Source organism: Lepisma saccharinum, chromosome 5 (assembly GCF_977018435.1).
Source record: "Lepisma saccharinum chromosome 5, izLepSacc3.1, whole genome shotgun sequence".
Classification (NCBI taxonomy): Eukaryota; Metazoa; Arthropoda; class Insecta; order Zygentoma; family Lepismatidae; genus Lepisma; species Lepisma saccharinum.
In genome coordinates this window covers 101,037,103-101,063,666 of record NC_139233.1, presented here as the reverse complement: position 1 = coordinate 101,063,666, position 26,564 = coordinate 101,037,103, and the positions used below count along the sequence as shown (strand labels likewise).

The 26,564-nt window shown below is 37.4% G+C and overlaps 1 protein-coding gene across 2 annotated transcripts in view; it reads left to right on the top strand.

Moving 5' to 3' along the window:
- LOC145987950 (uncharacterized) overlaps positions 1 to 26,564 on the top strand; it is a 103,460-nt gene that overhangs the window by 31,963 nt on the left and 44,933 nt on the right. For both annotated transcript variants that reach the window (XM_083122790.1, XM_083122789.1), the window contains 2 exons: positions 12,645 to 13,040; positions 19,074 to 19,231. In XM_083122790.1, coding sequence (XP_082978916.1) covers positions 12,645 to 13,040; positions 19,074 to 19,231 — 554 coding nt within the window. The remainder of the gene's footprint in view (positions 1 to 12,644; positions 13,041 to 19,073; positions 19,232 to 26,564) is intronic.

Here is a 26,564-nt window from a genome sequence, read left to right as displayed (position 1 = left end):
ATCAAGTTTTGAGCAAAATAATATCTGCAGTCTACATTTTCACTCGTCACTGCAAACAAATTTTACAAAGTAATTTGCCAAACTTCAGAAAGTGGGTAGGGGGAGGGTAATGGCAATGCCCCTGGCCCCTGTCTGGCTACGGCCCTGGTGTTCGCAGTAGAACAGGGTGTTGTTCGACTTGCGACCTCTGTGTCGAACATGACATGTTCCAGTCTTGCGCTTTGTATATATATTTTATATATATATATATAAAATTTGTTGTTTACGACATATTCTTATGGAGCCTGTACCACAGAAAACCTATTTCAATGTGTGTTGGGGGGAATAGTAGCAACATTCGTAAATATAATTTCATTGGCAATGTGGCTTACGAAGCTTCGAGTTCCCTTTCTAAATAGTGGAAATCTATTGCAGTTGGCAACACTGCAGACAGGTATGCAACCGGTACAGTTTCTACTCAAAGCAACTACATCATGCAGAGGGAGGGGTGGGCAGTTGATTGAAAGAATGCACTGAAACTTACTAGGTATCGTAGGACTGCGGGCACCTGGCGGGTTTACATTACCTGCAAGGAATGATCTGGGCAGGTATAGTTCGACCACAAGGGAAAAAACCTTCCATCAAAAGCGTTCCCGCATCTTCCCTGCCGTTGTCGGTGCTCGGGGCAGTGTTGCCAGGTCAGACTTGAAAAGATCGGGAAACCAGAAGATCTGTTACAAAATCCAATGATCTAATAGTAGTGGATGAACGATGTTTTGGGGGGTGGCGGCATAGGCGTGTGCACCGGGGGCAAAGGAACGTCCGCAGATTTTTCCAGCGAGGGGGAAACAATGTATTTTTTTTATCAGGTGGGTAAACGAGGCATATTGATTGATTTGTTTTATTTTACTTCACGTTTTGTGCCTCTTGGCTAATTTGCGAAGATGGGGATGAGGAATGAAAGATGAAATTGATGAATGGACATTTACAAACAACCATGCCCGAGTGGGATTGGAACCCGGGACCCCTATTGTCGCATCACGATGTGCTAACCACTCGGACACGGGGTCCGACACAAGGCATATTAACCCGTAATAGCATTGCCCTCTCAGAAAACACCACTTGAGTTTGAAATTATCACGTCCCTATTATAATAATGGATGTAAATTACTGTGACTGAAATCAACTCATATGTTTGAAATAATAGGTACTTTTATGTCAACATTCATTTTCCAGAAGGGAAGGGAACGAGATAGGTTGTGAATAACCTAGAGTCGCCAAGCAAAGGGTCACAATAAAAGCCCCCTGCTGCAGTGGCACGCTTTGTTTACGGCGTAAACGTCACAGATACTTTTGTAACAATGGTGCTAAACCCAGCACCTTGTGTTTGACGAAAAGAAACCGAACATCTCCATTTCAGGAGTGAACATGTTTCAAACAAAAGAAAGTAAACCGTTCAAGGGACCTGACCAACGTCTTTAATCTCTTCCGCATCTTCTGCACACCCTCAAGTTTGCCCTTTCTCAGCACCGACACAAGGGGTCTGCCATGCCTCTATCATAGAATGCCTCTATTTTCGCAAAGAATATTTATGACAGTAAATTGTAGAAAGTTGTGTTCACAAATGAAGCCTTGTTGGCGATTTTCCACAATCTTTCAAGTCGAATGGTAACAATAACAAATTAATTTGTCTTCTGCTGGTGTTCAGTGTACAGGTATCGTTAGGGGTTGGCATGCATCCTGCACCATAATGAGAAAATGAATTACGTATGTGAAATATATTGGTGAATTATACAGCATGTCTTCCTCAATAATTGAAGATGATAACGCTTATGCTAGGGTTCACCTATCCTCCCCATCTGCTGGAAATAGACACACACACACACATATGAGTCCATCCTATTTTTTTTCTTTTTGTGTTATTTACTAATTACTAACTACTATCATTACATCTATATATCATCGTTTATATGTAAGGTGAATCTCGTATGTTTTTGCTTGGTTATTTTCTTGGTTATCATGTGTAAGTTCTAACCTCACCTGTCAGGTTACTACTTTATACTTCTTTTTCATATCTAATCTTATATTAATTTTTATATTACTGTTACACATATTATCATAGTATTGTACCTTATGAATTCTGCTGATTGCATATTTTGTGTACCAAACAGTGTTATAATACAAGACACTGTAAATGGGCATTTGCCTGTAGTGTCATGTCTTTAAATAAATAAATAAATAAATAAATAAAAGTGGTAAACGTTACCCCTACACCCCCTATACGCCTTCATGGCATGGTGCTATGCACAGGGGAGCACTTTACCTTTTTTTTTTAAACGTTGTAAGTGCCAAAAGCGAAAGTGTTGGGAAATTGCATCGTTCTGCATATCAGCCCGTAAGAACGTTCACACTAGTGACCTCTTTACATGCCCTTTGAACTAATTCAAAGGCTACCAGCCACATTTCACGTTTACCACATTATAAAGCATGGCACATTTCACAGTTTAACGTGGAAAAGAGCGTTCGAATTTTTGTAACACTTACCAATTTTAGTCTTCATATATATATAAATCAAAGAAGGTAAAAGGAAACACTCACCGGACAGTAGAAAAATTCAAAATTTTTGCTAACTTCGTAGCATCATCGGTGTGAGGAGAAAGAGACGGAACTGGAAGTTGGGGCCCTGCAGAGTTGCCAGAAGAAGCGATGCGTAGAACGAAAAAAACACTGTTTCGTCACCAGGCTCGTCGTAAACTGTGAGTGTGTAGGATGAGTTGGGAGGGAGGGTGGGTGAGGGATAGGCATTACTGGGTGGCCTTGTTCAGGCCAGGTGGAGTGGTTGCACTCATGGCCGATATATAGGCCCTCTCCCATCTTTTGCGAACAGAGGTGTTGGCTGGTTGGGGTAGGAGGTGGATGATCGCTACCCGGAAGCAGTCGTTGAAACTGATGTTGTGGTGGTTGGTGTGGACGACGACAGTGAAGTCCAGATTGTGGGCGGAGGAGCGGTGGTTATTGATGCGGAGGTTGAGGGGCGTTGATGTTTCCCCCAGGTAAAAATCACCACAGATGTTGCAGGTGAGGATGTAGATAAGGTTTGAGGCATGGCAGGTCCCTTTGGGATGGAGGGTAAATTTGCCAGTGGCCGTGTGCACCTGGAGGGTGCGAGATGAGAGGTAACGAGGATGGGGCAAGTCTTGCACCTGGGGCGGTTGCATTTATGGGCAGGGGGGAGTTGGATGTGTGGTGAAGGAGTGTTGTGGACCAGGATGTTTTGGAGGTTGGGGGGACGTTTGGAAACCACCCTGGGTTTGTCGGAAAATATGTTTTTGGTTTCAGGATCACCGTGGAGAATTGGGAGAAGAGAGTGCAGTGTGTGCCTGATTTTGTTGAGGTGGGGATGATATTGGGTGACGAGTGCCGGTGGGTTGGTGGCAGCAGGTTTCTTGGTGGTAGTGGTACGTGAGGCAGCTCTCGAAAGTTGCTTGGTGACCAGGATGGAGGGATATCCACGGTTAACCAGGGCCTGGTGTAGGCGGAGGTTATAATTCTGGCGCGAGGTGGGTGAAGTGTTCAGGCGCTGTCCCCCGAGGGCCAGAGAGAATGGAATGGCTTTTTTGGTGAGGAACGGGTGGGAGCTGGAGAAGTGTAGGTATTGCATGTGGTTGATGGGTTTTATGTGGATGGAGGTAGTCAGGTGTCCTCCCTCGATGTGCACGTCCACATCCAGGAAGGTGATCTGGTTGGAGGAGCGCGTCCAGGTGAATTTTAGGGAATTGATCTTACTTTCGGGACATTAAAAAAACCCTCATAGCAACCAAAACTAAAAGCTGGATGAAGAAACTTACAAATACAAACTTATACGTGATAAACATAGTAACAATATTCCATAAGTGGTTTCTTTTTAAAACCTTTATTTTAGCTCTGATATGTATTCAAAGTATTAAGCCCATTTTATTCTAAAAGTGGAATCTTTTCCCTTCTTGGTCTCACCAGTTCATATATACATACATACATGTATAAAATAATTTGCCCACGCTACGTAGTTAGAGGTTCTACCTAGTAAGGCATGGACGTTTCACTGTGTTTGTGTCACGTCATCCATTTCATCACTTCTTTATTCATCCTTGTTGTCGTACTTACCCGTAGAGACATAAATGCGATGTAAAATAACTAAAATAGAAATAGATTTTGGGGTGAGATAAAATACAGCCACCTAAAAATAGTAATTTAGTAAAAGTAATAATAATTATGTCTTAGCACAATTGAGTAGCGTTTGCCATAATTTCACAGTTGAAACAGCATTTTTCACAGCTGAGTGGAGTTCCACTCTACCCCTCCCCTCCATGTTCAAGTAAGATGAGCAGGAATCATGTTTTTGAGCAGGCCGCTGGAGGTTCCATAGCAATAGTTTATTAAGGAATTCTCCCGAGAAATCAATAGGCCTGGCAACACTGAAGTTGGCCTCCCTGAATGTTCCTTCCCCCTTTCCTTTCCCACACCCGCCAGCGCGATGTGCTTCTGCGCAGGTTTTTTTGCTTGCGGTTCCTCTATAGTCAGACAAGGTAGTGCTCAAGCTAGGGTGTTGTGCAGGTTGCATGGCATTTCAGGAGCGATGTCTCGCGAACGGGTCTACTCCAGGTCTTGTGCGGGCCTCTGGATATTTGAACAAAGCTGATAATTTTGAAATGTGGTAGCACTTTGGTCATCAGTCACTTCCTTATCAGTCACTTCACTATGGAGGGGGAGCCATAGTGGCTCATCATAGTATTAACTGTGATGATCAATTGATACAATACATTTGTGCATGCTTATGCATTACAATGGAGAATTGAGTACAGTTTAATAAAATGTTGTAAATTGTGGCATAATTAAATCGAAACACTTTTCAAATAATTTTCTTATTTCTCATCATAATGGGTTGCTTGCCATCCTACGTGCACACAGCTCAAAATTATAGTCGATTCAAAGGTTTGAAAATGTCAAAATATGAAAGTGTACATATAGACTGAATTTACTTGAGTACCCTATACCCTTAGAGAAAGTAAGGAAAAGAAAAGAAATAAACTGAAATTGTGGTAGTTCATGAAGGTACATGACTTACATGGGTAGAGAGCTCCTAACCAGACAAATAACATTTATCTTACATGGGCAAGCAAACCATTATTTTGAGATATGAGAAAAATCATTTAAAGAGTGTTCCGATTTAATTATGCAACATTTTACGAAACTTACAGGAGCCATTATGTACTTGCTGTATAATTTGACAATAAAATTATCAAAATATGGCACACGAGTTAGGGCAGATGGGCAGAGACATATAAGTCATCTATTTAATGGCCTTGATAACTGCTGTAAATTTAGAATCATTTAGGTAAAATTATTTCTGCAGCTATGAAACTTTTAAGCAAAATTGGACAAAGTGTTTCAAGATGGTGGATGAAAAACTGATTTTCCCCATGTTGTAGGCGCTATGCTATTCTCTACATTTCTTTCTTTCTTTTTCTATTCTTTTACTGTCTTGAATACATTTTGAGAGTATGAGAGATTCCATTGGTCCACAATTTTGCAGTAAAACTTCTAAAAGAATATTTGTAAAATGAGTTGCAATTTTTATAGTTGCAAGATAAGTTGAAGAATTGGACTCATTGTATTTGAGAAAAATTGGTCACTATGTTTAAAGATAGCAGACGGCAGACTGGTTTAACATGTCTTTGGAGATCTTAAAATTATGCTCATATTTTACTAGGTTACATTTTCGTAGTTTAAGAAATGCAGGCCTCAGCAATGTTATGTCATCACTTGAGTTTTAAGTTTTTAATAAATACTCTGTAATATAGTGTGCATTCTGGAAGGGTGGGGATAAGTCACCAATTTTGAGATCGCGATAACTATATAAGTACTTAAAAAAATACTATAAAGTGCTTACTTATGGTTCGTGAGTATATGTTTTATAGAAAACAACTTTTCGAGATGCAACTGGTCTCTTCCTCAGGTGCACTTCTTGGCAATCGGAATTACTTCATCTTACGTCAGTTTACACAAAAGAACAAGGAATAAGGTGATAGGAAAAAATCATGGTTAAAATAAGTATTTGTTAAACCTGCCCTTTTGTGCGCATAAAAACTCACTTTCTCACATTGCGAAGCATGAACCTCAAAGCTAAAAACGACCATAAAAACATGTCTCCCATTACACGTTAAACCCCACCTCAAGCAACGTTGTCCGCCTGGTAACTGATTTAGCTTCTCGCCGAATGCTGGAAGTTGCCAGACTTCCACCCCTGCCTGTACCCCCCCCCTTTCCTCTCATGATAACTGCAGCAAATTTTGAGGTTTTTAGCTGAAATTAATCATTTGCATTCCCTACTGAAAATTCTGTCTACTGTTTTCAGTAGATCAATGAGTGTGTTGAAATAAGTACTGTTTTCAGTAGCTGAACTGTAATGCTACTGTCTTCTACTATTTTTAGTAGCCCAACTGTACTTCTAATGTTTTCTACTGTTTTTCATAGTCCAACTGTTTCTCCTATTTTAAGTAGCTGAACTGTACTCTTAATGTTTTCAGTAACATAACTGTACAACCAACATCTTTTATTGTGTTCAGGATATTGATGTATGAAAACAGTACTATTATCAGTAATGAAAAATTTCTTATCAGTACAGCTGAAAATACAATGAAAAATCTTATAGCAACTAAAATGAATGTATGGTAAAGCATGTGGAACTTGCTACTTAGGAATGCGTTCACACAACAAAAAAAATCAAGTGTAGTTAACACGTTTTTAAGTGTGTACCTTCATTGTGGTTAACACTCTTGTGGAAAATTGAAAAACATACTGTTTTATACTTAAATTGACATATTGTTCTTTATATATTCACACGAAAACAGCAAAATATTAGTTTAAATGAAGACCTGACCCTCAATGCTTGAAAAACCAAAAGAAGCAAACACTGTTGACTAGTTGATCAAAAGATGGCTCCTTTCTGCAATTGCATATTACACAGATATAATAACAATGGAAATTCCAAGCTGAAAAAAAATCAACTGATATGATTATGTATTCAAACTAGTAGCTGCTTTAAGGTTGAGTTATTTCTTAAGAAAGAGCTGTATAACTTATTCATTAAGATATATCTGACTTCAGTAGTATTCATTAGAAAAACAGTACAATTTCAGTTCATGTACTGTTTTTCCAATGCACTTCAAAATCACTGAAAATATGGTGTCAAGAATTCTTGGAGTCAATAAATGATTTTATAATATATTGAAGCCATATTATGCATTATTATTCACATTGTTATTTCAGTACATTAGCCCTACTGCACAGTACAACAGTACAGTAGCTGTACAGTAGATCTACAATAAGATTTCAGTACATTTCACAGTACACAGTAGAAGACATTTAAAAACAGTAGAATTTGTCTACTGTAAACTAGAAATTTCCAGTAGAGTTGGTTCAAGGTATTTCAAGGTTGTAGATGAAAAATTGATTTTTCATATGCTGAGCTGGATTCCAAATTCTGATGACACTTTCAAATGCCTAAACTAACTACATTTTTGGAGGTTAAGAACTCTTTTAAGAATTTTGTGATATCACTCAAGCTATAGTTTGACAATAAATATTTTGAAATATAGTGCATGTTTGGGGTGCGTTGGGGACCAAATTGGGTGTTACTAATGGTTTAGACCATGGGAATTGCCATTTTCATAGCAGCCAGATATTTTGGAGGATGTATGAGATGAAATCAGTCAGACAATTAAATATGGCAAACTTATAACTTGGCATGGTTAATTCACGGTGGAGGTATTTATGCTTCAAACATCCAGAAAAATAATGGGAAAACACAACAGTGATAAACTGTGAACAAACTGTACCGAAGAAGATTTAAAACATTTTGTTGCATATTAATTTGGGATTATTTAATGGTCTATGGCAGCTTGTAAGGAAATGAAATAAATGAGATAAAAAATGTGTTTGTATCCCAATAGAGGCACAACACTGCATTCACTAAATAATTTGTTTCATAAACTAACATTCAGAATGGAATATTCACGTATAGTATTTACTAAAAATGCACTGCATCTTGTAAAACACATACTTTAATATGCTTAAATTTGAGTATCACTTCAGGGGAAAGAAAGCAACAAACCTGATTGATAAAAGTGAAAGTCTCAGTGTAAAAGAGTTAGTCATTGCTTTTTTTCTAGGAAGATTGGTTCCGGCACTCTTCAAGTTGATTTGTTATGTTACTTGTTAATGTGTTCATCATAACTACTCAAAATTGTGTTATGTTCATAATGATGCATCCAAGTATGTTTACACACAAACACATACATGTGCATTTGTCTTCATTGATTGATTGGGTTTATTTTACTTCTCTTTTCTGCCACATTTGGCTAATCGCGAAGATGAAAATGAGTGATGATATGATGAAATTGATGAAGGGACACAAAAATAATACCCATTCCCAGGCCAGGATTCGAACCCAGGACCTGTGGCATCGTAGGCATTTCTCTTGTTAAAATAAAATGTTATTAGCTCACTTGTAATAAGTACCCCCCCCCCCCCCCTCCTAGTCTGAACGTTCTATACACCAAAGTATGTGCCTTTTCAGAGAATGCAACCCTGACACTGATCACAAAGCAACAAAATTAACTTACACCATCCAGGAACAGTAGAATCAAACTGTTGGACAAATATTTTACAACAGAATATGTTAACAGAAATGTTAAATAGTTTTTCACACAGTCAACTGTGCCCTGTCCGACCTATCCCTGGAGTAAGGCTATGCATAGCATCTGAGAAGAGAAGGCAATTGAGTGGCTGCTGCTGCTGCATGGGCTGGTAACTGTAATCTCTTACCGCCCCTCCACGCAATCCAGTTCCCTCTCACGTGCTCATTGGTGGAGCCATCTCATGTCACCATGTCATGCAGAATCTTGTTTTTGATCGCCTGCTACAGAGATGCTTGGTATAAAGCAATACAAATTTAATGTTATGATGTATTACTACCAGAAAAAAAAAATATATTTTTAAAATATATGTTTTCAAACATAACCTGAAGAAACCAATAAAACCCAGTTTTGCCCAGGTTTTTTGGGTTCTATTTGTAAAAACCGACCCGTTTTTTTTTTTTCCGAAAAAATCTATGCAAAATACCAACCCTGTTCTGTTCGCATAAAGTGGTACTCTTTATGGTGTTGAACCATTTAAGAATGAGCCACTTTATCTGAACAGAAGTGTACAGTTTTATGGAATGAACTTTTACTGCATGTGTGAAAATAACAGGCATTCCAGGATTGTTTAGGCTTAATCTAATTTGCCAACATGCTATTTAAAACGAATATTCAGCTTGACAAATGCACCATAAAATTATGGCTGAGCTTTACTACTGTATGAGTATAAGAAAATATCAGCTGGAATTAATTGCTCATACTTTTGTGGTGTCAAAGTGTCTCGGACTCCTCAAAAATGCCACACAACACATTGATAGAGTATATATTCCCTGATAGTTATATGCAAAATGCATAATGTTCATTATTTTTGGAACAACATTGTGGGGAGAAATTGATTTTGAGATTAAAATATTCTCTATTGTGAAACTATGAATATTTTGAAGAAAATCAATTATAGAATGCTTTGATATAGTTGCAATGGAAAGTATATACATGGTTATTACAAATGATTTCCTGATTTCAGACACGTGTAAATCATGTTTAATGAAACTCAAATACAAAAAGTTACATCAATGTAAAGAGTAACTCTTCAAGTTTTATTTCATTACCTCATAAGTGTTCAATGTGAGCCTCTTTGGTATTGGTAACTCAACACACATCTAGCCTGTAGTAGAGTTCCTGCCAAACACGCTGTAGCATATCATGATCAATTAATTCCTGTGGGGGGTTTGCTAAAGATAGAGTCTACCAGCCACCATTTCTACAGACCATGCTTGATCTGCATTCCATTGCAGAAATCGATCGTGATATGCTACAGCATGTTTGGCAGGAACTCTACTACAAGCTAGATGTGTGTGACACCCTCGTAGTGCTGCACTTCACTGGTACAACTTACCTTATTAACTCAGGAGAGCATGCTGGTAACATTCCACGGTTCGGGCAGAATTATAACACCATTAAGCCTTGTTTCCATGATTATGTAAAACTAAATATGCTGACCAAGGCAGTAATTTATTTTATTAAAAACATAAACTAACGTAACGTTTCAACCTTCTAGCAAGGTCTTCTTCAGACTCTGTATCAAGTACAAAAGTAACCAGATACAACAAAAAGGCATTATATATACACAAACATTACTCCCTCCAGATTATTTAGAAAGTTGTTTTGAACTTTCTAGCAGATGACTTTCACTTGCCAACTTTACTTTCACCTAAAAGGCTAAACACAATTACTTCCATATAGAATGTGGTTGGACTTTTAATCTCACACTCTTTTCCCTTCATTTTTCTTCCTTCTCCTCTCCTCTTTCTCTCTTGTCCTTTCCACTCTTTCCAACATCTTCTTCCATTCTTTGTTTAACTTCAGTCCCCCATTCCAGTTCATTGTGTCTTCTTCACCTTTCTTCTCTATTTCCTTGGCTTCCTTCCATTTTCTCACTAGCATTCTCTTCTCCCTTCCTATCTGCTTAGCCTCATCCCACTCTATGTCATGTCCTGTTTCTCTCGTGTGTTTAAATATTGCATTTCTCTCTCTCTTAAGTCGTACATCATCCCTATGTTGTTTCAACCTGTCTTTCAGTCTTTTTTTCGTTTCTCCTATGTACACACTCTGACATTCTTTACATTTCACTTCGTAGATAATCCCTTCCTCTTCCTCTTCTCTGTTTTCCTTTTTCTTGTTAGCATTCCTCGCTATTCCTAAGATGCTTCTCCCTCCCTTCCTGTAAGTTTTAATTCCCGCTTTCCTAAGCACTTTGCATATCTTTTCTGTGGTCTTCCCCATACTCCTTATTCCAAACCTTCTCTCCTCTTTTTCTTTCTCTTCCAATTCTCCCCTGCCCGTTTTCTTACTTCTTCTGTTTATGTCCAGTCTATCCTGCTTCTCATAGCCATTCTTTTCCAGCTGTTTCCATAGGCTATTTATTTTGCCTTCTTTTTCACATTCTTTGTAAATAATCTGGAGGGAGTAATGTTTGTGTATATATAATGCCTTTTTGTTGTATCTGGTTACTTTTGTACTTGATACAGAGTCTGAAGAAGACCTTGCTAGAAGGTTGAAACGTTACATTAGTTTATGTTTTTAATAAAATAAATTACTGCCTTGGTCAGCATATTTAGTTTTACATTCGGGCAGAAATACGGCATTCCTTCCCCTTTTATCCATTTGTGAAGTCCAGTGAGGTCCTCGTGCTTGTTCTCTTAATCCTGGTATTCCACAAGTATTAAACTTTTAAAATGAAAAAAAAAATGCAGTGTTTTCTAATTTGGGTTTATTAGAATCACTCATGCACGTATATCACGTAATACAAAATAAAAAAAACAATTTTGACCGTTTACAACGTGACATTCGTAAGAGTAATTTCCCGCTACGCAAAGCTACTCTTGTTTCTGAAAATCTCACAGAAAAACTGCTAACGGCTCTCTGGAAAACAATTACACCTCTCCACTGATTCAGTGGTACCAGCCACTATGAATTTTCAATACCAGAAAGTGGATAAAAATAATGTATATGTTTGAACAGTAATATATTGAAAATGTACATTCATCTGGCACAGTGAATTTTTATATGTGGTGGCAACAATGTAAACCGCAATGCGTGATCTTCTATTCCACATAAATTTAAACAAATCAACAATGGCTTTCGAAATAATGAGAGAAAAGAATGGCGTCTGCCAAAAACATGAAACTATGAATAAATTTGAGAAATTTAACTTAAAAATTAATAACTTAGCCTTCACTAAACTTATTGAAATGAAACTTACGCCAATCTTTAGAACGTTTACAAGCAAATCAAACTATTGGTGTTGAGTATATAAAAATTGCTTAAACTTGCAGCTATTTATACTTCTAGATATATCATTATATAAAGTTAACGATTATATAGGTGGCCATATTGGAAAATTGTCTGAAGGCATTAATATAATATTTATGAACTTATATATGAATTATTAACTGTAAAATAAGTGAAACTATAATAAACATGAGATAATATATTAGCCATTATATAATAATATTCGTTAAATAATAATAATATGACAGCGAAGTAATGACCAACTCGGGCTCATTACATGTGTGGAGTTCCCAAGAGAGCTCACATTGAACACTTGTAATGATACACTGATATAATCTTTTTGTATCTGAGTTTCATTAACGTGATTTACATGTGTGTGAAATCAGGAAGATCATTTGTAGTAACCCTGTATATTAAAATTTATAAATACTGTCTAACTTTAGTTGTATCAAGTGAAAATTGGCGAGAGTGTTGGCGTAGATTCCAATTGTACTGGCTCAGCCCTATTTTAAATGTTAATTAATTCATTAAACTAACACTGTGATTTTAAATGTAAGGCTTTTTTTTTTTTTGTGATTAGGGGTTAATTCCACTGTTATTTTCAGATATGCAAGTTAATCTGAAAATCAAATTTAATGCTTGAAGACTGTGTGTATACTTTTGTGATTTCATCCCTCTGTTTGTTGTGTATTTTAGGGAACCGGACCCCCTCCTGATCCTCCATTCTCTTTCCTAGCAGACAGACAGAGGGATGTGAAATGGACACAGCCAAGAGGAACAGGAGGCAGCGAAAGAACACAATTTGGAGACAATGAAAGAACACAATTTGGAGGCAGTGCAGGAACACAATTTGGAGGCAGTGAAGGAACACAATTTGGAGGTGGTGAAAGAAAGCAATTTGGAGACAGTGAAAGAAAAGAATTTGGAGGCAGTGAAAGAAAGCAATTTGGAGGTGGTGAAAGAAAGCAATTTGGAGGCGGTGAAAGAAAGCAATTTGGAGGCATTGAAAGAAAACAATTTGGAGGTGGTGAAAGAACACAGTATAGAAAGGGTGGTGATAGGTATCCATATGATAGCCATAGAACTTCAAAGGTACTGCTTCCTATTTTGAAAAGAGGTCATAAAACACTAGTTTTACTATTTTGTAGTGTCTTGGGAAATTTTTCAGGCATTTTCCTGTTTCTGCGTGGCTCTGAGCCCCACCCAGTCACATATCAATGTACCTGGGGGTAAAGGCAACCAGGCGTGATGCTGATCACTTCATCCCAACTATCCCGAGATCAAGAATATGTGGAACTCTATGCCTCCACATCACCCCATATACCTTCATATCATGTGTGTGCAGGGGTACCTTTACCTACCTTTAACTTACATATTAAGGATGGGACAGATTAATCAGTAATCTATTGGCATTGACCGATAATAGACATATTGGTGTAGCGATAAAATTTCTGATCTGGTTTATCTATAAATATCTTATAAGTTAGGTAATTTTGTTTTAATTTCTATGGAAATAAACATATAATCTCTTTTTTATACTCTGGCCTCACTGATGGTGTGGTAACGTAATCACGGGTGTCGCGTTTGATACCCGGTGGAGATGGTTCGGATCCCACTTTAAACTGTAGGTCCAGTCCCAATTAGCCTTCTGTCCATGAAGTGGAAACTCAAATCAAACCAGATCCATTCCGTGCTAAGTAAATGTCTAAATGTTCAGCTTCTTTTGCATTGCAAAACCAGTCAGGGGTTTGAGCAAATAGGAAAAGAAAGGACAAGCAGGGAACTAAATTTGTTATGGACAAACTATGCTTCAGTTTGATTGCCTGTAGAAATTGTATATTTAATACCCTAGGAAAGGGGCCATGTGTTGGACTATTTTCATGTAGAAATCTGCTATAGTAAGTGGCTTTTGGCATTTTCCACTTTCTTGTTGCAATATTTGGGTTGTGTTTGGTAAAAATTAGACTTCATTCACATACTATTACTAAATTGTACTATAATTATGTATTTTTATGCTATAATTGTTAGGATTTTTTATTTTTTAAAACATATTTGTGAACCATACGCAGGGTTGCTATGCATCTAGAAAAGAGGGGAAAGTCAGGGAATTTGGCTTGTCAGGGAAAAATGAGGGAAATGTCAGGGATCGTCTGGAATTTACGTGCATTTTGGAGTCTGCAAGAGAAAAAAGTTGCAAAATGATCACTTCCACTTATGGATTCGGTTCTTGTGATTCCACTCCCAAAAAATATTCAGTTCAGAAACTTGTTTCTTTCGTTCTTATGATTTTCAGTCTTGTCCAAAATTATGGTTGCTTCAAATTTCTGTAATAAATAGATATTATAAATAATATCAAAGTAAAACTTGCAGTCCAGATTTCTGATTGATAACTGAAGTACATTAACAATATCATCATAATTATCGGAAAGGTGGGTGAAGATGTGATTATAGTCTATTATGTTATAGATTTTAGTCTTGTTGGCATTTCCTATAGAATTCTTATATGCAACAAAAAATTCTCGGTATGTGGTGTACTTATAAATGTAAGCAAAAGAGCAGCATTTTCTACGACACTATAAATCTGCTATAAAATGAAAAATTGTGTATGGTTTATGAAGATTATGTGTATGAACTTTTTCTGTTGTGAAAGTGAAAATTCATAATAATTAACAGATTATATATTTAATTGAAAAAACAAGGTTCAAAAGTAAAAATCATGATGATAAACATGATTTCATTTTTGGACTGGAAAACCTGGAAATGTCAGGGAATTTCATAATCAAAAAATCGAAGCAACCCTGATACGTTATTAGGTGCCAAGTATTACATAAAAGCTCACCCCTTTCCAGCAGTTAATTTCTGTTCAGTTTTCCTTGTTGTTAACACTTTTACATGTGAAGTGAATATTCTAGGAACTAGTTAAGTGGGATTCCAAGCACAGTATTAGCTAAAATGCAGTTATGATCTTACACACATGTGTAAATGCATGAACTGCCCTAATGGTTTGGGTTTGGAAAATCTTGATTCTTTATCTGGAAAACCTGAAATAGTCAGGGAATTTTGTTTTTTACAAAATTGTAGATGCCTTGAGAAACTTGGTTCATCTGTTATAAACATTTATTAAGGAGGTCAATGAACCATTTTGAATTTTACATTGAATGGCTAAATTTATTACTGGTACTTTATTAGCATCGGCCCATCACGCTATATATTAAGTCCATTCCTTCCTTCCTTGCAACTCTGGGTACATTCTTCCTGCCTTGAAAATTAAGTAACATTTTTATGAGCTGCCAGTTAACAGTACATGCTCTTAACCGGCCCCCATGGCATAGTGGTTAGCACATTGCGCTACGACGCCAGGGTTTCCAGGTCCGAATCCCGGCCTGAACATGGATGTTTGTGAGTGTCCATTCATCAATTTCATCACTCATCCCCATCTTCGCAAATTAGCCAAAAGTGGCACAAAAAGCAAAGTAAAATGAAGCAAATAAATCAATCAATGAACAGTACTTGCTCAAAAACTATTAAATTGTTACATTTAAATGTGCTTGTATTCAATTATTGATTTAAAGAATCGTTGAAAACTAAAGTGAAATTTAATACCTTTCATTTATTTCATGGCGTCCCTCACTATGGCTGTGCCTTCTAAGGCGTCATGCTTTGGATTCAGGCTATGGGACGTGTGCAGGTTCGAGCCTCCTGGGGAAGGTAACAACTTTTCTCCTGAGATTTCGGCCTGTGTATGGGAACGATGGCCACCCATCATCGTGAGGAAATTGGGGAGCTACGAATGAGTAGCATAAGCCGGTCATGAAAACCTACAACAAAGACTGGGGGTTCATGGTGCTGACCACACGTCACCCTGTAACTGGTTGAACGATCTCCCATCTGAGCAGGTGGTAGTGAGGCTGGCATTCAGTAGGTAGGCCCTGGCCCTTACAGGCTGTTGCACCACAGGTTAATTAAAAAAAATATATATTTTGTGCCATCAGCGTTCAAAAAAATAAAGAAGGTGCCACATGTAACATTATGGAAATTGTATCGTAATGAATGAAAGAGTAACAAGTGTAAAACATGGCAGAAGAAACAAGCACAGATTTTTATCGAGCAGTTGAAACCCCTTCCTGGTGTTGATAATGGTCAGAAAAACAGGCAATAAATGACCAATTCATGTATTGTATTTGGAAGTTTGTTAACAACATGCCATATTTGTACCTCTCCTGACTAATTGTTATAGTGTGGATGAATTATGAACAGAGCCCAGATTTTTAGGCACTAAAACCTGCCTGAATGTGCAGACAAAATGACACTAGCAGTTTGGAAGAAAGGCCTAGTAATAGGCAATAACTTATAATTTTATGAATAATGAAATGCCTACAATTCAAAATGTAATATTTCCATAAATTTAATAACCATAATTTTGAAATGTTCATAGAAGATTGTATAATGTTTACATTAACAGAATGAAGCATTGTTATATTATACGTTTCTTTAAGATGTAATTATTACAGTAATGTGAAATGACCTCCTTTACTACAAATCTGCTCACAAGAACAAAATATGCTAAATCTGACTTCTAATTAGAATTGATGTGTTGAGTGTTAAGAAAGTGCATCGCAATGTACAGGGTGTCCCAAAATAGTGTTTACGCTCTTTGACTGTTAATAACAGGAGCACTAATAACAGCAAGTATGAACTTGTTTTGTGTCACATGCCAGGGTGGCTGCTCACCGGGAATTCCTTGAATTCTGGGAATTCTGTGTGAATTATTGGGTCAGGGAATTGTTCTTGAACTTTTGCCGTATTAATCCAAGTCCCATTGAATTTATACATATTTATAAATGCTCTGAGGTAAGTTTTTCACAGTTTAGTTTTTATTTTTATCGAGGAAGGAAAATAAAACTGAATTCCCTAAATCCATTACCTTTGTTATTGCCTTTTGCAGAACAGTCTATCTGACAGATGAAAGATTATTGCAAGATAAGAGAAGTTCTTGTAAAATTAACAAATTTTCGTAGATAAGTGTATCCCGTAACATCCGTCACTTGTGTTTGAAGATGTATTTCGAGTCTGAACATGTGGAATTGCAAATGTAAACTCCGTTTCTTAAATTAAATATTGTAAATATATGTACCGTTTAATTGAATTGATTTAGAATTTTTGGATACATTGGAATCACACAGATCCTTTATATAGTTAATATATTTGTGTGTGCATATGTGTTAATGGTGAGATTCGTAATACGTTGATGTAGAGAAAACATCTGCTTGTATACCCTTGAATTTTTGGAAAGTTCACCTTGAAAATCGGGAATTATACTTGAATTTTATTATGCATACCTTTAAGTTATGGATGTTCATTGGCAGCAATACTTCACCTGCAATGCTGTAGAACAGATTTACAAATTGAAACAGGAGATATGGTTTCTATGGGATGGGAAGCACAGGTAGTCCCGATATCATATCACATGTCATCAAGTGTCAGTGGCTTTGCGGCTTACACGCAGTTCCCCACAGGTAGAAAATACCTTCCGCCTGGCGGGCTGTGATGGAACTCACAGACATCAATGTACTCATTACAGCTTCAAATACAAAAAGTCTAGTCAAGTTATCTTGAATACTTTCTCTGTTATTAACATTCAAATTGTGTATGCAGTTTTTTGGACATTCTGTATGTAGACACTGTAGATAGTATAGTACTGCATGGGACCACTTTTTTCTCCATCATACCCTTTGGAGTCTCCCATGCTCAAGTGGATACAGTGAAACCTCGATTTTATATTTTTCAGGAGACCAAACTGAAAAATTTAAAATGCAGGGAAAAGTAAAATTGGGAAAATTTTATAGCATTCTGCTCTATTGGGACCACAAATATTGAAAGTACAATGTGGGAAAATGATGTTTTCCGAGCCGTGACAATGTCTTAAAGTTTGGCAGAAACCTGTTCTGTTGACAATGCGAGTTCTCCCTCCTTTTTCTTGCTTTCAAAGCTTTCGAACCCTTCAGTCAGCCAGGAAAAAAAAAATCAAATGCAGGAAAAGATGCAAAATGAGGACTATTAAAAAGTATACGTAACACTCCTCCTTTTCAAAATCCTGGGCCCATCACATAACAATTCCCTGTATTGTGACATCAAAGAATGTGTAACTTGACGAAGCTTGTTTTCAGTTCACTTTATACAGTTGGGCTGATCGGGACTGGACACATATGCAGCTTAAGTAGGATCTGAATCATTCTACATGTCTCCACTGTGAACCATACATGAAGATCCTTGATGTCCAACTATAAATTATCACTCCCTCCCCTCCAATTACCCGATACTTCTAAACTAGCAACTAATTACCAGTTTACAGAGTAAATGAAGATCCCACACAATCAGAAGCATAAATTGAACCTAATAGGTGGCAGATAGAAGCAGTCATCCATCGTCCCTAAACTCGAAAGTGGGTCATGTTAATCCGCCACTGATTTTCACAGCAGGTCTTACTTTTTCCCCCCATTAGAAATTCATAATCATACTTCTTTACCATTGTTGAATTATTTTTGACACAATATACCACCTAAAAGTCAATTATGTAGTATTTTCTTAATGACACTTGAGTTTCATCCCTCCCTTATGCTTTCCTGCTTTTTATGTTTCCTGCATTTTATGTTTTTTATTTACAGGCCCCTGAAAAATGTACAATCGGGGTTCCACTGTAATTCTAGAAATGTATGTTCAAAAATCCACCCTGGTAGTTTCAGCCCATAATCATCTATTCATTTTCATATATTGGTAAGATAGACTAAACTACATTTTGACATCTAGATGATGACTATGTTCACTTAAGTTTCAATTTCACTTCACAATCCATATTTCAGGCCCACTACCACAGACAAATTATGGTTGTACGTGAACTACTGGGTTTCGAGTATATACTGATCATTTTGCCTGTTGGAGTGTTATTTACTCAAGCAAGAAAGCTCTCAATTCATTATGCTATGTAGCGTCATCCGTTCTACTATTAGACACTTCGCGCAAAGAGCCCTCATTGCAGCACTCTAGTAGATAGATATTAACATGAAAAGCTGCTTGGTGGATCTTGGCTCTTCGTTGATTTTTAATGTTTATTTGCATTGATTTCAGGACAGAGGAAGAGGAAGCTATCACAGATCAGACAGCCATCCCGAATACGATGCATGGAGAGAAGAGAGAAACCGCATAGACCAGGAGAGGATACACAGGCAGAGGACCTCCGAAGGAAGCTGGAGAAGAGAATGGGACAACGACAAAATAAAGCAGGAGTACTGTTGGTTCCTTGTTTTGCTTTTGTCTGCATGCAGAATAAGTCATAGCTTGGTGTTGGCCTTCATTTCCCTACCTCAGCGAAAAATCTTACTGAGTTCTTGTAAGTAACAAAAGAACAGCATTAAACTACAAGAGTTAGTGGCAGAAGTGTCTGCAACTAATTTTTATATCACTAATTGTTCTTCTATAGGAAGCTATCAGACCGAACTGACAGGTGACGTTTGTCACTTGGAAACAAACCTTCATGAATAAATGCAACCTTTCACACGAAAGTGACACAACAAACTGCTCATGCCACTTGTGCCTTGGATGCCACTCAGATTGGGCTGCTTTCTCAATATGAGGGCTGCTGGAAAAGTTTCTGCAATCAATATGAAAAAAGATGTGAAATTCTGGGAATTGCTTTATTGTTTTTCAAAATATTTACCCTTAAACTCAATACACTTTTGCATACGCTCAAACCAATTTTGAAAACATTTTTTCCACCCTGAAGCTGATACCTCAGAAACCGCCGTTCGGAATGCGTCAACAGCTGCTTCAGGCGACACAAGTCGCTCACCACACATCTTATTTTTCATGTGTGGGAACGAAAAGATGTCATTAGGTTATAAATCAGGTGAGTACGGACAGTGAGTCATTAATTCGACATTTTTACTGGACAAAAAATCAACAGTTTGGTGTGCTGAGTGGGAACTAGCGTTGTTGTGGTGAAGAATAATGCGACGATTTGGGTTTGTTTTATGCAATTCATTGATGACCTCTGGCAAACAAATTGTTGTATACCACTCAGCATTTACAGTCCTTCGATCTTCTAAAGCTATTGTTACCACATGTCCGGTAAAACCGAAGAAACAAGCAATCATTTGCTTGGCAGCACTCCTCGAATGAACAATGTTTGTTGGTTTCAGCTCACTTTGAAACACCCAAACAGTGGATTGCTGTTTAGTTTTGGGTTCATATGAATAGATCCAATTTTCGTCCCCTGTAACGATGTAGTACACCAAATTTGACTTGCCTTGGTTGAATTTTTTGAGCATTTCTTTACACCAATTTACACAAGCCTGTTTTTGAGCTTCAGTCAAGTTGTGTGGCATCCAACGGCTTGTATGTTTCCATACGTTCAGATGACCATGCAAAATCGTATGTATTGCTTTCATGTCAATGTTCAAGGATGCCTGAATCTCACGGTATATCACATGCCGATCTCTCTCAATCATTTCACTCAGCATCAACATTACTTGCAACAACAGACGTGAATGAACGACCTTCACAAAATTCATCACTGAGAAATGTGGGACCACGCTGGAATTCGGAAAACCAATTGTACACAGTCCTATTGGATGGTGCTACATCCACAAAGGCCAAATGAAGTCGCTCGATGTATTGTTTCGGTGTTAAACTAGATTTGAAATAAAAAAAAAAATACTCATTGCCTGAAAGTGTTCATGAGAAATTTTCATTTCTCACACGAAACTACTTCTTCAAACAGCTGTGAAAAATAAACAAATAGGCTTAGACAAACAATCAAAGATAATTTAAACATAAAAAAGGTATATTATTCCGATTTTTATAATAGGGGAACACTAGCGCCATTGTTGGTGGTAGTTTGCAGAAACTTTTCCAGCAACCCTCGTAACATTGTGTTGTCTTGGTCTGGTGTTTGTGCATGCACAGTCATGGGCGTCACCAGAAATTTTTGTTGGGGGACTCCAGCCTTTGATAAAGCTTCAGTAGTAGATCTAATTATTATTATTATTGTCATGTTTACACAGTAATAACAAATATAGTCTAATAAGAATTAACCACTTTAATTCCAAATTATTTATTATTATTATATCTTTGGCAGGACTTTCTACTCGCACTGAATGAGTGAATATCCAGCACAACTAAGTGCCTTTTCATTATTTTCTCACTTTTCGTAAGTTAGTGTAATGTTTTGTCATTAACTTTTGCATATCATTCAAGCAAAAGGTTTAAAATTTTGGTGGAAATTTTAGATATAAAGTTATGTTTTTGACCTGTCACATACAACTCAAAAGTTTAATGGTACAATATGAAAAAACATACAACTTGGTTCCTGTATTTTTCACTTGTTTTTTTTATCTAATGCAGTTTTTACTTTAGTTATTCTGTTTGAATACTAACTGAACTTTATTTCTGTTATTAACAATAAAATAACACAAGTTCTGCTTTTTTGTAACTGGAAATGAACTGTGTCAATTTCCAGGAGGGTTGACGCACCGGTTTGCCCCCCTTCCAATGTCCATGGGTACAGAGAATGCTTTTTTACAGGGTGAAAACTGTGTTACTTCATTGTGAAGCCCTCATGCCACACATTATTTGTTGTTTGTCACTTTGGTCTGAAAGCTTCCTTGCAGCAGAAACTATCAATAATAATAATTACATAGCAACTTCAGATATCACACCAGCTGAGCAAAGTATTTCCTAGAAACAATAATGAAAGATGTGTGGAGTTTGTACAACCTGTATGCCTTTGCTTCACGAAACCATATCAACAAAGTCACAGAATATATACCTGTTGGTTGCAATCTGGCCCCTCTTCATAGCCATATTTAATCTTTTGTGGATAGAGCCTTGTGCGAGGGTAAACTCTCTGGGGATGAGACATTTTTACAAACATGCTTTTTATTTGTGTAAACGTAGCTTGAGAACTAATTTTTGTAGATAGATTAAATCAGTTTTGTTTTCTTTCTTAAAGACATGGCTATTAGCGGAGGCAAAATTTATACATTGTGCCTGCCATTAATGAGTGTAAAAGGAAGAAGAAGAAAATTAAATTAAAAAAAAATTGGCCACTGGCATGCCCCTGTGGCCCCACAATAGACCAAAGTGAATGTTAAAATGTAGTATGTAGCAGTTGTACATTGCTACAACCATGCAAAGTTTCGTTGAAAACAGACTGATACTTCTTGGCACATTTTGAGGGAAGCACATCAAAAAAACACTCTTTAAAGATATGTACTGCTCATGCCTTAACTTTGAAATTAAGGCATTCGGAAATTTTGCGTAATTACAGAAAATTGCGATCTTGGTGTCCTTGCCACCTCTTCCCCCCCTGGAACCTTAATTGTTGCATCAACAATGAATGTATTCTTTTGTAATTCGAGTATGTCATACCTTCATATGTATACTAATGAACAAAAAAGACAAAACCAAAAATACTGTGTGTGTAGATTTCAAGAAATGACACGTAAATTACTTCCTCGCGGTACTAGTTGATATATCGACCGTATATTAACTAACTAACTCTCTAGCCTTCTTAAACCCGAAGTTTCATGGCTGCAGCAACACAGGCCTTCCATCTTTCCCTATCTTGAGCAAGATCTATATACTCTTTTCCATCCCTACCGATTTCCCTTAGGTCCATCTCAACGTTGTCCCTCCATCTTCGTCTTGGCCTTCCTACAGGTCTCTTACCATCAGGTTTCCCAACAAGAATCCTCTAAACTCCTCTTTCCTCTCCCATTCGTGCCACATGGCCTGCCCACCTAAGTCTTCTTGATTTAATTATTCTAATAATATCTGGACATGAATATAAATTATGTAGTTCTAAATTATGTAACCTTCTCCACTCACCTGTCTTCTCATCCCTTTTATCATATATTCTCAACGGAAATATCTGTGTGGTCAACATATCAACCATATGTCCGGTAAAGGTTAATCCTGACAATTTTTCCCCTGTAAAAAGAAATTCACTCGTAAGACTTCATTGGAAGTTTTAATGCGAGTCTCTCTGGCTGCTTGGTCTCTATTCGATTGTCTTACACATTCATTTATACACATATGAAGGTATGACATACTCGAATTGCAAGACACTATTACAAATTGAAAATGTCTTTTTGTTCCCTTTCACTATTATGTGATAGATCTTATAAAATTTTCTATAACTCTTCAAGCACCACTTTTTGCTGTATTTCACATTTACATGTATAAATGAAGACAAAAGAACACTTTAACAATCAGGGGTCCAGGTGAAAAATACTCAATTTTCCAAATTTCCAGAAAATTATGACTTTCAACTTGCATAATTTCAGTTTATTTTTCATTCTTCAAAATTGAGGAACACGTATGACATGACATCTAAGAGTGGTCTTTCTTTTTGTCATACTTCCATGAAAATTTTGTCCTTTCAGTGTCATCCACTAGAAGCAATTTAGTGGATTTTTTCAAGAGCTGGCAACACTGTTGCTCTTATCCATTGTTGTTATTTGTCTCGCAAAACGTGTCAGCCTATTTTCAATGAAAGGTTATAGGAATGTACTACTGCTATATACTGCATTTTTCATTCACTTTGATCTATTGTGGTCGCCACAGGGGCAAACTAAATACATTTAATTAAAAACAATATCTATTTTGTTTTCTTCTTTTCCACCAACTTTCATTATTGAAAAGTACAATGTTTAAATTTCACCTCTGCTAAAAGCCCTGTTATTCTTGGGGAGAAAAAAAAGAGATATTACATATATCTACTGCAATTACCATATTTGTTCGTGTATAATGCACACCCTGGTTTTTGATGGGGAAAAGCGACTAACAATTATTATATCTCATATATAGGGACATTGAATGTTCACGATGCGCGAAATCACGAAATGTGAAAAAAAGATGCAATTTTGAACATTCTGCACGTAACTACACCCCCAATGATGAAATATGCATGAGTAATGCGAAATGTGTGCTTTTCCATGAAATGAACGCTTTTTCGCGAAATAACCTTGAAATGTCATCAAATTAAGTAGAAAACACGCAAAAACCGGCAATCGAGGTTGTGCGCACAAACTGTCGATTTGTAACGAAACGTTTGCCGAAAGTTTCCTACGTTTTATCTTCGATCACATCAGGAAGACGCTGCAAATTGGTACTTCCCATGCACATAATCTCAGTTCGAGAACTTCGCTCCCCGTCAAGCTGCATTCCTTTCTTCCCCCAAATGTCTACTCATCTTCCAGTTTCATTGAACTTGCTAGCTGTAGCAGCGATAAGATTACTCTGTTCCTGCACATGAAGATAAGAATGTCTGTCTCGCTCTCGCTGGGAGAATGAATCACACACCCGATAGTCCAACACGTAAACAAACCTTGGAACTTCCAGTTCCACGCAGGTCTCCCTTATCGCACAACGCAAGGACAACGTTACGTTCTGACGTCACCGGAGAATACTTTTACTGTTAGGCTAAATGCCTAAGTTGTTAGGTTTAGTTCTCTTAGCATAATAGCATAAATAATACATTTACAGTGTATTTATGCTAAAAGAAGCAATCCTAACAATGTAGGCATTTCTTGTCAGACGTCAGAACGCATGGTTGTCCACACGTTTTGCGAAAAGGGAGACCCGTCCCACACCTTTTTTTTTTATGTAGGTCAGCAGCTGAACAGACAGCACCTGCAAACTGGCGTCGCTTGGGCGGTTCACTTTCCCCCTGAAAACGAAATAGGGTTTTATCTTTTGTATTGGAAGTCTATGCGAACAACTTTCTTATGAATCACAAATATTTCTTCCACTCACAAGTGAATGTGAGAGAGTGAGTAAAAATATATATATGCACAGCGAGACTTACAACTGTGGTTAAGTGAAATTCTGGGGGGGTCCCTACTTTCTTTGCTCCTGCACTATGGCCTCTAAATACTAAGCCTTGTCTAGGAAGAAAAGTAAACTATCCTTGCCCCACGCTAACTACTAGGTCAGGCAGGAGCTCTAATCTGATAATTTCTTACCATATTTCATGCCATTCTGTTTTTTCAGTCCAAAAATGTTTTATAACCTATCATCGGCTAATCGTCGCATTGGAACGTCAGATGAAGAAAGCGAAAAGCGGTTCGGAAGAATAAATTTTGAACTCCGTACTTCGCAACACTGACGTAACTTTTCTCAAGTGTAATATTTCGACTATAATGCACAAATCAATGTAAGTAATGTGTTAACTATTTTTCCGACCGAGAAAAAGTATTCGCTAAACTGTGAAGGTGGAAAGCCGCGGTGGTCTAGTTGGTAGAGCATCTGACTACCACTCGGGAGACCATGTTCGATTCACGTGGTAAGTGAACTGTTGGAATTATTCCGGGCTTGTCCTTGTATAAAGTGGCTCTGAAACTTACCCAGCTTCAAATAAAGGTAAAGGCGACCGAAGCGTGGTGCTGATCACATCACCTCCAAAATGACCGAGATTGAAAATATGTCGGGGTAGGCCCTCGCATTTCCTTAATGTACCTTCATAGCACGTGCTATATACACGGCGAACTTTACCTTTACAAACTGTCAAGGTGCATCTTCGTCGAACATTTTCTAACATACAAGCAGGTGCTGATTTCAAAACTTAACTTCCATCTACTGATATCTGAAAGTGCAAGAAAACTTTCCCTTCCCTCTCTTTAGATTAGATCATCAAAATTAGAGAAATACCATTTTCTTACTAATTCAAATTGGTAATGTTTAACTTTCCGATATATTTTCGTATGCATAGCAACTTTTTCAAATCCCTCGAAATTTTAATTTGTTCGTGGAATCCTATGTGATCCCCCTCCCCTCCCCTCCCCTACTTCTTCCCCATGCCTGTAGCTGCAGGCCATGATTCACTGCTAAGAAATGTTGAAAATTTAAGGGGGTGGTTGGATCACTCTTGAAAAGGTAGTTGCAAAACCAACATCTATTTATTTATTTATTGAAATTTATTCCAGTAGAGCAAAAGCCATTTTAAACCAGAAAGAAACAACAGTAAAACAATAGACTAAGATTAAAAACACAAATGAAAGGATAACATAAAATAAACAAGAATAAAACAAGGTAAATAGATCAGTTTCACAAAAGCATTACTTATGTACAATTTTTTCTATGTTGCTGATAAAAAAATGAATATGAAGTGAATATATCTATTTGGTTTGAGATTATATTGAACTGATTCGGTAGCCTATGGAATAGTGAGCGTTGTATGAGTGAGAGCCTGGGAGTTGTAGTGTGGAAAGTTTCCTTGCTTCGTGTTTTATGTCTAGGCACTCTGAGTGAGAGTTCGTGGAGTGGGATGCTGCATCTTAAGTTTCCATTTATAATCTTATATAGCAATTTCATATCTGCAATGTATCTACGAGTTTCTGGAGTATAAATATGCAGTTTTACAAGCAGATCTCTCTTAGGCAGGTGTCTTAGGGCAGGCACTCTATATCGAACGATGGAGAGGAAAAAGCTGAGAACGCTGTCTATCTTGGAGGTATGAGAATGGGCAGCCATGCCCCAGATGGGTGAACAATATTCTAGAATGGGGGACAAAAATGTCTTGAAGTAAATGGAAAGTGCTTTCGGGTTATTGATTTCGGT